General features: G+C 35.8%; 1 protein-coding gene across 1 annotated transcript; it reads right to left on the reverse strand.

Annotated features, from left to right (window-relative positions):
• Positions 1-1,807: 1,807 nt before the first annotated feature.
• On the reverse strand, positions 1,808-2,746 carry LOC311593336 (olfactory receptor 4K3-like; the record flags this gene model as incomplete). The annotated part of the gene is made up of 1 exon (XM_084774542.1): positions 1,808-2,746. One exon carries the CDS (start codon positions 2,744-2,746, stop codon positions 1,808-1,810), a length of 939 nt encoding a protein of 312 aa, XP_084630668.1.
• Positions 2,747-13,294: the final 10,548 nt, after the last annotated feature.

A 13,294-nucleotide genomic window follows, 5' to 3' on the forward strand; every position in this document is an offset into this window, starting at 1 on the left:
CATATACACATGCATGTATACATCATTTAAAAATAATAAATATGAGCATATTCAGGGGGAGGAGATCCCCCTCAGACACAGACATAGGGGAAAGGAGTAGGGGGGGGGAAGTGGGAGGAAGGGAGGGATGGGAGGATACATGGGATGGGCTAACAACTGAGATGTAATATGTATAAATTAATAAAAATGTATTAAAAAAAACGAAAAAAAAAACTGAAAATCAAGGCGGGAGAGAGGGAGGAACAGGAGGATACAAGTGATGGGGAAACAATTGAGATGTAATCTGAATAAATTAATTTTAAAAACCTGAAAAAAAATAATAAATAAAAAGGTATAAGTCAAATAACTCAATAATAAACCAAATAAGTAGTTTAACAGTGTATCTAGAGAGTCTGGAAAAATAAGAATAAAAATATTCCAAAAGCAGTAAACTAGAAGAAATAGTAGAGGCAATAATAAAAGTTAATGAAATGGTGAAACGACTAAGGTAACCCTCTCTTGTCCCAATGTTATTTTGTACCTGCCTGGTAACTTCTCATTCTTTCTTCTCCAACAACCTTCCCCTTGGCACTACTCCTGAGGCTAACCAAGCTATAGACCATGGTTTAAACATATTACATATTGTCTGGAAGATACCACTGAGCCTTGCAAAGAAAGCAGATGCTACTAGGCCACCCAAAATTCCTTAGTAATGTAATCCCCTCTCACCCAGCATCATAATTCTAAACCTTATAACATATATTTTACCAAGGTAGAAAATCTAAGAAAGTAATTGATTTCTATATAACACTGATCTATGAAAGCTAAACCAATAATATATTGATTTAAACATATATAAAATAAAAATTGAAGTACTAATAACACGTCTACTATTAACAACAAAGTGTTCTAGATAGATTAACTGCAGAATTCTAGCATATATTTGAAAGTAAAATACTACCAATCTTTCCAAAAGTATTCTAAAAAAAATAAAAGAATATTTCTATACTTTTTAGGAGATAGTATTTCCCTAATAACCAAACCATATCAAGACACAACAACACAAAGTTGTGAGGAATCATAGACATTTATACATGAGGAACATAATTGCAAAAATATTTATTAGAATACTTGCAATCAGAATACAGGGCACATCTAAAAATTTTTATAGGGTTGAAGAGAGAGCATTAGCTGCTTTTTCAACCAACATGTTTGATGTCCATCAATCAGAGGGTGGCTCAAAAAGAATTGTAAATCTATTTACAGGCTCTGCAGACTCTTTTTGTCTCCAGAAGCATCAGGTACACAAGTGGTGCACAGATAGGCATGAGACAAAAAATATCTATATAGAGAGAATAGAAAGGAAAATATCATTCTACATAATCACCATGGTAAAGTTTTTTTTATTCTAGATTTTAAGGATTATTCAGCAAGTGCAAATTGTTATTTCAAAAATATATGTTCTTAAAAGCTTTTGTGCAAACTTGACAGTGTTTATACATACATATATATTCAAATGAAGTTTACTTAGTTATTATTCACACAGAAAAAATGTATATTTGGTAATCAAACACTGTTTGTTATGGAAAACATGAGAGAACGGGTTGAATACAATTGATGTATGAAGTATTATACATACTTTTAATCCAGTGATTAATTCACAATATTCTGCTGGTGATTAATAAGTATTATACCATTCAAAATATATTAAACATATACCTAAATTGGTAGGTTGGTAAAATATTGAATATAAATAAATTTATTAATTTAAAATTTTCATTTAGGCCAGTCTCAATTACTTTAAATATTTAGTACAGACTTTTGGCTATTAGAAATTTCTTTTGGAATCCTTGTAGTTATTTATGAATCTTTTCATAGCATTTTCTATTTCTTTATTTCTCAATGTATAAATTGCTGGATTTAGGAGAGGTGTAAAAACTGAGTAAAATACAGCAAGGAATTTATCGAACCAGGTTATTTTGAGGGGACACACATAGATGAAGATGCAGGGCACAAAAAAGATCATCACCACTGCGATGTGGGCAGAGCACGTGGACAGGGCCTTATTTGCACCAGCTTTAGAGCTCTGGCGAACAGTGATGAGGATGTACGTGTAGGATATGAGCAACAGAATAAAGCAGGTCACACCCAGGACACCACAGTCAGCATTCATTAAAATATCCAAGTCATGAGAATCCATACAGGCTAGCTTGGTTATCAGTGGTATATCACAGAAAAAACTATCGATTTCCTTGGGACCACAAAAAGGCAGCTCTACAATTACTACCATGTGACTCATGGCATGGAAAAAGCCAGTTAACCAAGAAGTCAACACCAACCCAGTACATTTTTTCAAGTTCATAATGTTGAAGTAGTGGAGTGGTTTGCAGATGGCCACATAACGATCATAAGCCATAACCACCAAGAGCACCACCTCTCCTCCACCAATGCAATGGATGAAGAAGACCTGAGACATGCATCCTGCAAAGGAAATGGTCTTGTTTTCCCTGAGAAAGTCTGTGATCATTTTAGGAGTGGTGACTGAGGAAAGCCACATATCAATAAAGGACAGGTTGGCCAAGAAGAAGTACATAGGAGAATGGAGATGGTGGTCCGTGGTGATTACGGCCATTACAGCAATATTTCCAGTGACAATGAGTAGGTAAAGCACCAAAAACATCATGAAGAGTACGGCCTGAACACTCTGTGAATGAGCAAGTCCCAATAGCACAAATTCTGATACCACAGACTGATTCTCCCCCAACATTTTATTCAGTGTTCATACATTTTATTCAGGGTATCTTTAGAAACAACCTTAAGAAAAAGAACAGTCAATTAGAAGGATGTGGAAAATGATTTATTTACTTGAATTTGACATTCACATTGAAATTTAACATCTATACCTGAAATAGAAAGGCTAAATATAAAGACAAGTTTTTGTCAACTTTGAGAAACATTGCTGCCCGAAGGGAAAGCTAAGGATCCAAGTGCAACTGTCCAAGAAGGGAAGCATCAGGCGTGATTGTTATGTACATGCCGTATGAGGACATTCCTCCTATAAGGGTGCAGAGAGCAAGCAAGATATCAATGTGAAAGCCTAGAAAATGTTTGTGGTTTCACCAGTAAGTAAGTTTCTGACCATTAGTCCAATAAGAAATGGTCTGCCAGTGTCATCAGCAATCATGACAATTCATAACAGAAATGGGGTTTATATTTTTTTCTGATAGGAATTACATTTAATTTAAGTATAAAAATTCAGATAGGATCTTGTCATTTTTCAAAAACAGCATGTAAAATGACTCCATCAGTAATTTCTGGGGCATCATTGAATTAAAATATTTGCTTAAAAGCTATAAAGTAGATGTTTCGACCTTATTGGTGTTAAGCTATTCAGAAAACCATATAAGAAATGAAAGGTTTGTGATTGAAATGTAAAAACCAGCATTATAATACTTTGTTAAAAAATATTTATCATAAGATTTATTTATTCAACAAAATTAATTATTGAGCTACCATTGCAAATACATGTGGATGTGGTAATCAAAGAAAAAGACAATGCATATTCAACTCAGAAAGTTGCATGTAGTTCATTTTTGGAAGTAAAAAAAATACTGATCTTGAATTTTATCAACTAATCTTCATAATATTGTACTGAAATATTATGGTTTCCTCATAGGAGCAATGTATTATCTATCACCTCTTTTCTCATTATGCCACTTACCTATATTGTTTGAAAAAAATAAAAACATACATAAAAAATAAGCAAAGGGTGTCTTTGCTTGTGAACCTTAGATGAATCCAAACCTTAAACTTTTAGTGAACAGCAGTTATTCATGTCAAAGCACAGGCAGAGTGTGTATATTGATCTGTAATAGAAAATACTCAAGCTGGATCATGGGAAATCATTACCCACTTTCTCCCATCTTAAGTAATTTTTCTGGTGGTTTAAAAATTTTAAGTCTTATTCTTTAATTTTGTAAGAAGTCTGCAGTTAAACAAGAGAGCAGATGAACAATGAAAGTTGTGTCATTATCATCTGGGTTATATTCACCTTTACTTTTTGGGGGGACTCTAAAGTATAAGAACAAAAAAAATGTCATAAAACATTAAGTAACACATTTATTTGGAATAGAAGCACAATAGTAGATAAGAGTCTTATATGCTACAAATATATGTACTTTCCAGAGATTACCAGCTTCTCTAAGGAAAACATACTATTACCCCAAACTGGTCTGCAAAGCTTGAAACTTTTGATAATCTGAATTCTACCTCTAAATTGTTTTTTTTCATTCTGAAAATTTCCAGAATAGTTTTTAAAAACGATTTCTGTATGTTCTAGAACAATTTACTTGAATGACAGAAATGTAGTATTTCATTGTTTATGATAGAAATTCACTGCAAGATGACCATACACATTCTTAGAAGACAATTATACACAAATACTTAACTATTTTGCAATTAAGTTTTATATTGTTATTATTCAGAATCATGGAGGAATGGTCTATTATTTATTAACATTAATACAGATTTAGCATAGTTGATTAATTATAGCTTTTAAAAGAAGATCTGATTTATATCTGTCTAGCAGTTGGTAATTTGCATGGTCTTCTTCGGAAGCGTTTGATTCCGTGTCTCTACCTACAAAATTAACACATATAATTTGATACTGTTTTGGGATTGTGTAAAAAAGAGCATACACACAGATATATAAGCAAGATTTTCTAGTATTTGTTGCAAAATGGTCCTTAAGAATTGTCTCCTTTCTGTAAACTTTCATGTATGTCTTAAAACAATATTGTTTGTACTGTTTTAGGCAAAGAATTTGATTGTTCAGCTGAACATATTAAGACTGTGTGTATGGTGTGCATGTAAACTTATAAATCACTTTTCTTTAAAATCTTTTATTCCGGCTGGAGAGATGGCTCAGGCATTAAAGGCTAGGCTCACAACCATGTATATAAAATCCTTTATGCTTCCATTTCTTCTAAGTCGACATACACCTGTTCAGTAACTATGAGATTTGTACATGGAGAAGACATATCAGCCACGCTGCCTGTTTCCTAGACACCTGACAACCGCTTCACGCATCCTTTGCTTCTCAGTAGTGCCATACTTACTTTGTAATGCACAGATTCAGTAGAAGTTCTATTACTTCATCTGGAATTTCATCTTTTAGCTTGGTATCTGCTCTCATAGAAAGTATTAACTTTGGCTTTTAGATCAATAATATAAAAAAAATGAAGGAAAGCACACCAAATTATCCTTTTACCTTTATGTTTTCCTCTAGTTCTTTTTTTTTTCCTTTTACCTTTAAAACAAGTATCTATTTTTGGCTCTGATAAGAGATTTTTTTTCCATGTAGATTACTTTGTATCAAAATTCTAAGCCTGTAATAGTGTCAATATTTGTATTTTGGTAAGTATTGTTGACACAGTCAGAATTATATAAATGAATAGATACTCCTATGAGTAGATCCTTATGACTGAATTGTACTCTCCTTTATCCTCAGACTCTTCAGTGTTTGCTTGTAGGACTGCTTGATCTGATTTCTGAAAAGAAAAAGAGTTTTGCCTCTTCCCACTCACTTGATCATTTCCTCCTATCTCTGAGTGGAAAATTACCTTATTTGCTATGCACTCTATGAACAAACAATATTTTTCCTGGTTAACACATAGGGAATTCTTGTATAATGTTGTCCAGGTGCTGCTTATACTTATCACTAACTGGGTGATGATCTTCTTCTCATCAAGTTGTTCCCATAGATGAATTGACTTCTTCTGTATTCTGGGCAACATGAGGACCATGAAAATAATTATTATGGACATCTCTCAGGAATTTCTCTGTTAAGAAAGATACCAAGGGCTACTTATTTGTGAACCTATAAAGACATTCTTATTGGTCATTTCAGAATTGAAAACAGTTCATTTTTTCCAAATTATTCATTGACCGAGGAGAAGTTTTCTGATAGCCTTATAAATCTACTATATACTATGTGCATTTCTTGTAAGCGAATAAAATTGTTTCATATTTACAAGTGGCTCTATGCTGGACAGGGTGAGATATGACTAGAACAACAGTTATGCTGTGAATGCAGTTCCATAGAGCATGACAAGGTTGTGTTAAATTTGCAGTCAATTTTCATCACTTGCTGGATGAATTACAGTCTGATATGTGAAGTTATATATGATGTTGGCAGGTATGAATTGGCTGTCAAGTTATTAGCACTCCATTAGTTTAAGTTTTTTTTTTTTTACTTTTTTAGACACTAATGATGTATATCTGTATATATTATACATGATGATATGTATAATGATTATACACATACATGTCCTTGTATGTTTGTGGAAATTAGAGAACAACCTTGTGAGGTTGTTCTCTTCAACTTATCAAGGGTTCTGAGACTGAATTCATGTTGCAAGATTCTCATAGCATCTCTTTTAATCTTTTTTAAAAATATATTTTATTTATTGTAATTTATTCACGCAGTACATTCCAGTTGTTATTCCCTCACTTTTATCTTCCCATTGCCACCCACCCTCCCTCTTCTGCCCTATTCCCCTCACTAGACCTCTGATGACAGGTGGCCTTTTAACCCACTGTCTGGCCACAGCCTACCAGGTTTCATCAGGATACCCTGCATCTCATTCCTCTGTATGCCTACAAGGATGTCCTACCAAGAGGCAATGATCAAATTGTGGGCACCAGAGTGCACTTCAGAGGCCCAGCAGCAACGTTCCTCCCACACTTGCAGAATCAGCTGTCCATCAGCTAAATCTGAACAGGGGATCTAGGCTCTATGAATGCATCACACTTGGTTGGTGCATCAGTATGTGCAGGGCACCCTAGGTCCAGATCCCAGCTGTGATTATCCCCCTATGGAGATCATGACCCCTTCAGGTGCTTCCATCAACCCACTCTTACCCACTCTTAACTCTCAGCACCCCACGTAGTCTCTGGCTTCCAGTCCCAGTATCTGTCCAGATTCCCCACTAGGTAGAATCTTCCAGAAGACATTTATGTTGAGCTAATAGCCATTTATAAGGCTTACCTAGAGAAATATAGGAGATGGGGAAATAGAAGGACCCAGAGGGTCCTAGAAATCTACAAGAGGAACATCATGATGGGTGGATAGGGCACCAGGGAGGTCTGCTCAAACTACTGCATTAACCAAGAACAATACAATAGTAAACATCAAACCCCTACTCTGATCTACCCAATGGACAGGGCATTCTCCACAGTTATGTGGAGAACGAGGACTGACTTTGACATGAACTCTGGTGCTCCATATTTGACCACCTCCCCTTGGTGGGGAGGCCTGGTGGAACTCAAAGAATGACTAAGCAGGATACCAAGATGATATTTGATAGTCTATGGCCATATAGTGGGGGAGGAGGTCCCCCTCGGTCATAGACCTAGGAGAGGGGAATAGGGTGAAAGCGGGAGAGAGGGAGGAATAAGAGGAAACAAGTGATGGGATAACAATTGAGTTGTAATCTGAATAAATTAATATAATTTTTAAAAAGAATAAAAAATAAGTGAGTATAAACCATGCGTGTCTTTCTTGGTCTGGGTTATCTTACTTAGGATGACTGCTTCCAGTTCCATCCATTTGCCTGCAAATGTCAAGATTTCCTTGTTTTAAATATCTAAATAGTATTCCATTGTTTAAATGTACCACAATTACTTTATCTTCAGTTGAGGAACATCTAAGTTGTTTCCAGATTCTGGGTATTATGAATAAAGGTGCTATAAACATAGTTGACCAAATGCCTCTGTATGGTGGAGCGTCTTTTGGATATAAGCCCAGGAGTGGTATAGCTGGGTCTTGAGGTAGCACTATTACTAATATTCAGAGAAAACAACAGATTGAATTCCAAAGTAGTTGTATAAGTGTGCACTTCCATGCTTCTCTCATCTAGAGTCCCACTAGAATGTCCTCCCCTCTGTCTCAGTTTCCTGGTAAGTGAAGGCTTTTGTGGGACATGCCCCTTGGGCTAATATGCAGATATAAGGGAGAATAGCAAAGTAGAAGGATCCAGAGGGTCCTAGAAGCCTACAAGTAGAACATTATGATAGGCAGATTTGGGCACAGGGGTCTCGCTCATACTAAGGCACCAGTCAAGGACAATACAGGCAGTAAACCTTAAACCCCTACCCAGATCTAGACAATGGACAGAACACTCTCCACAGTAGAGTGGAGAGTGGGATATTACTTTCTCACATACTCTGGTGCCTCACCTTTGACCATGTCCCCTGGAGGGGGAGACCTGGTGGCACTCAGAGGAAGGACAGCAGGTTACCAAGAAGAGACTTGATACCCTATGAACATATACAGGGGGAGGTAATCCCCCTCAGGAACAGTCATAGGGGAGGGGAATAAGGGGAAAATGGGAGGGAGGGAAGAATGGGAGGATACAAGGGATGGGATAACCATTGAGATGTAACAAGAATAAATTAATAAAGGAGAAAAAAAGTGTGCACTTCCACCAGTAATGGAGGACTGTTTTGACTTCTCCACATCTGGGCCAACATGTGCTGTCACTTGGGTTTTTGATCTTAGTCATTCTGATAAGTGTAATATGGAATCTCAGAGTCATTTTGATTTGCATTTCTACAATGGCCAAAGACATTGAACATTTCTTTAGGTGTTTTCCAGCCATTTGACATTCTTCTGTTGAGTATTCTCTGTTTAGCTCTGTACCCAATTTTTAAAAATTGGGTCGTTTGCTTTGGTGCTGTTTAATTTCTTGAGTTCTTTATATATTTTGGATATTAGCCCTTTGTCTGATGTAGGGTTGGTCAATATCTTTTGCCAATCTGTAGGCTCTGGTTTTGTTCTCTTGACACTGTCCTTTGCCTTACAAAAACTTTTCAGTTTCATGAAGCCCCATTTGTTAATTGTTGATTGTAGAGCCCTGAGCTATTAGTGTTCTGTTGAGGAAGTTTTCTCCTGTAGTGAAGAGTTCAAGACTTTTCCTCACTTTTTATTCTAACAGATGTAATGCATGTGGTTTTTGTTGAGGTCTTTAATCCACTTGGACTTGAGTTTTGTACAGGGTGATAAGTATGGATCTACTTCCATTTTTCTATATGTAGACATCCAGTTAGACCAGCACCATTTGTTGAAGATGTTACTTTCCCCATTGTATAGTTCTTGCTTCTTTGACAAAAATCAAGTGTGCATAGCAGTGTGGATTTATTTCTGGGCTTTTGATTTGATTCCATTGATCAGCCTGTTTCTATGACAGTACAATGTTGTTTTTATTACTGTTGCTCTATTGTACAGCTTGAGATACAGGATGGAGATTCCTCCTGAAGGTTTTTTGTTGTACAGGAGTGTTTTAACTCTCTTGTTTTATTTTCCATATGAAGTTGAGAAATGACCTTTCAACATCTGTAAAGAATTGTGTAGGTATTTTTATGGGAATTGCATTGAGTCTTTAGATTGCTTTCGGTAAGATGAGCATTTTGCCTATGTTGATTCCTCTGATCCAGGAAAATGAGAGATCTTTCCATCTTCTGATATCTTCTTTTATTTCCTTCTTCAGAGGCTAGAACTTATTTTCACATAAATCTTTCATTTGCTTGGTTAGATTTACACCAAGAGACTTCATATGATTTGTGGCTATAGTGAAGGGTGTAGTTTCCCTAATTTCTTTCTCAGCCAGTTTGTCATTTGTTTACTACAGGGATACTGACTTTTTTGAGTTGATTTTTGTGTCCAGTCACTTTGATGAAGGTGTTTATCAGCTATAGAAGTTCCTTGGTAGAGTTTTTGTGGTCACTTATTTATAATATCATATGATCTGTGAAGAGTGATACTTTGACATATTCCTTTCCTATTTGTATCCCTTTGGTCTCCTTTAGTTATCTTATTGCTCTAGCTAGAACTTCAAGTACTATATTGAAAAGATATGGAGAGAGTGGACAGCCTTGTCTTGTCCCTGATTTCAGTGTAATTGATTTAAGTTCCTTTCCATTTAATTTGATGCTGGCTGTAGGCTTGCTGTATATTGCCTTTATTATGTTGGGTTATAAGCCTTGTGTTCCTGCTCTCTCCAAGACTTTAAACATGAATAGGTGTTGAGTTTTGTTAAATGCATTTTTTGGCATCTAAGGAGATGATCATGTGGTTTTTACCTTTCAGTTTATTTATATGGTGGATTACATTTTCTGATTTCCATATATTAAACCACCCTTGCATGCCTGTGATCAAGCCTACTTGCTCAAGATAGATGAGATTTTTTATGTGTTCTTGGGTTGGGTTGTTTCTACTATTGAGCATTTTTGCAATAATTTTCATAAGGAAAATTGGTCTAAAATTTTCTTTCTTTGCTGGGTCTTTGTGTGGCTTAGGCATTAAGGTGAATGTGGCTCCATAGAATGAGTTTGGTAGTGGTAGTGGTTATTCTGTATTTATTTTGTGGAAATGTTTGAATAATATTGTTATTAGTTCTTCTGAAGATCTGGTAGAATTCTGCACTGATTCCATTTGGCCTTGGGATTTGTTTGTTTGTTTTTGGTTTTTTGTTCTTTTAGTTGGAAGACTTTTGATGACTATTTCTATCCTTAGGGGATATAGGACTATTTTTTTTTTTGTTTGCCTGATCTTGATTCAACTTTGGTAAGTGGAATTTATCAAGAAAATTATCCATATTATGTAGATTTTCAAATTTTGTGGCATATAGGCTTTTGAAGCATGACCTAATGATTCTTTGAATTTCCTCTGTATCTGTTATTATGTTCATCCTCTTGCCTTTAAGTTAGTTTGGCCAAGGGCTTGTCTATCTTGTTTGTTTTCTAATATAACCAGCTCTTGGTTTCATTGATCCTTTGATTTGTTTTCTAGCTTTCATTTTTATTGATTTCAGCCTGTGTCTGCTTTAGGTCATCTGCATATATGTTACAGTTGTGTAGCTGTGTGTTCTTGTGGAACTCCAAAAGTGGGAGTGGGGTTATCTCTGACTCTTTTTCCTGATCTTGAGACCCTTGTCCTTCTTCTGGGTTACCTTGTGCATTCTTGATAGCCTTGTCTATCTTTTATATGTGGGTTTGTGCCCAGTCTTATTGTAACTTGTTACATCATGTTTGCTTGATATTCCTGGGAGGAATCTCTTTTCTGAATGGAAATGGAGGAGGAGTGGATACAGGGGAGAGCAAAAGTTTGTGTGTGTGTGTGTGTGTGTGTGTGTGTGTGTGTGTGTGTGTGTGTGTGTGTTTGAGAGAGAGAGAGAGAGAGAGAGAGAGAGAGAGAGGGCTCTGAAAGTGGAGTGAAGGGAAACTGGTTGAGATGCATTGTATAAGAGAAAAAAGAAAGTCAGTTTGAACATTGTTGAATACAAATAAAACTATGCAAGTAGAGAAATCCAAGCAAGAGAAAATCAAAACAAACAAATAAAAGACACCTAACTATCCATTCAAAAATGGGCTTGAATCTGAACAGAGCCCTCAAAAGAAAAAAGAAGCAGCTAAGAAATATCTTTAAAATACTCAGTATTTTTAGAAATCCATGAAATTCAAATCAAAACATATTTGACATACTCTCTTTCCACACCTGGAATGGCAAAAATCACCAAAATAAACAAAAGCAAATTCTGGTGTGGATGTGGGGGTAGATGGAAACTTCAATCACTGTTGGTAAGGTTGAAAACTCGTTTATCAGCTCTAGAATTCAGTAAGTTCTTAATGACTAACCTATACCACTTATCTTAGTGAGTATTCTACTGTTGCTAATAGGCAATATGCCCATTGCAACAACATTTAATTGGATCTTGCTTACACTTCAGAAGTTTAGTTCATTATCCTCATGGCAGGGAGCATGGCAGCATGCAGGTAGACAGTACTGGAAAAGCGTACTCTTGATCATTTTCCAAAAGTTTGTAAACTTTCTGTTGTTGATGTTTTAACCCATAGTTGTCTGATAGGATGCAGGGATTTATTTCATATTTATTACATCTGTTGAGACTTCTTTTGTGTCCAAGTAGTTGGTCTGTTTGGTAAAAAAAAAAAAAATTATAAGGTGCAAGTGAAGAAAGCATATGTTGCAGGATATTTGTTCACACTGTGAACCCCGAGATTGTGTTATTTACTGAAAAAAAAAACCATGTTTTTATTTGTGGTATGGCTCAGCTGTAGCATAGACCTTTACTCCAAGAGCTTTTTACTTAAATATTGTAAACAAAACTAAATAAAGTCAACCATAGGTCAAGTGGCAGAGCAAGTAATCTATTGATATGGAGTGAACAAAGTAAAACAAAACCAGAGCGAGTAAGAGGAAGTTAGAAGGATGGATAGAGAGACACACAGGAAGTAGAAGGGAGGTATACTCAGTTTGAGGGTCCTTGAGATGGCATGGAGAAGAAGAGCCTTTGGGGAGGTTTGCTGAGGAAGAAGGCCAGCTGGGTAGATTCTTTGCCTCATGAAGCTAGAAGGCTTTCACCCCAGCATCTGGCTTGGAGTCTTCTTTGGTAAAATCCAGCTATTGTGATTTTGTTAAAATAACAACAACAACAACATAAAGTATATTCTTTTGTGTTTGGGTTAAATATTCTGGAAATATCTGTTAGGCCCATTTGGTTCATAACTTCAGCTAGCTCCAGCATTTCTGTTTAGTTTTTTGTCTGGATGATCTGTCTATTGCTAAGTGTGATATCAAAGTCTCCCACTATCAGTGTGTGAATATCAATGTGTGATTTAAGCTCTAGTTGTGTTTCTTTTACAAACGTTGATGCCCTTGTCTTTGGGGTATAGATTTCAGGAATCCAAATGTCCTCTTGGTAGATTTTCCTGTGATGAGTAAGTCCTTCCCTATCATTTCTGATTAGTTTTTTTGTATTATTTTGGTATGTATTAAAATGGCCACACCAGCTTGCTTCTTACATACATTTGCTTGCAATATATTTTTCCAACCCTTTACTCTAAAGCCCATCCTTGATGTTGAGGTATTTCTTGGATACAACAAAATGATGCTTTCTGTTTTCAATTACATTATGTTAGTCTGTATCATTTTTATTAGGGAATTAAGACCATTTATATTGAGAGCTATAAATGAATGATGCTTATTGATTCCTGGTTTCTTTCTTTTCTTTTTGGTGGTGGCATTAATGGTGGTCTATGTATAATTGTGTGTGTGTGTGTGTGTGTGTGTGTGTGTGTGTGTGTGTGTACTTCTTTTGATGTTGGTCAGAAGTTATTTATTTACTATGTTTTCACGGTTGGAGTTAACCTCCTTAAGTTGGATTTTCCTTCTAGTAATTTTGTAGGGCTGTATTTGTAGATAAAGTTGTTTAAGTTCAGCTTTATCTTGGGATATCTT

The sequence above is a fragment of the Acomys minous genome (assembly GCF_964271855.1).
Source record: "Acomys minous genome assembly, chromosome: 3".
Taxonomy (NCBI): domain Eukaryota; kingdom Metazoa; phylum Chordata; class Mammalia; order Rodentia; family Muridae; genus Acomys; species Acomys minous.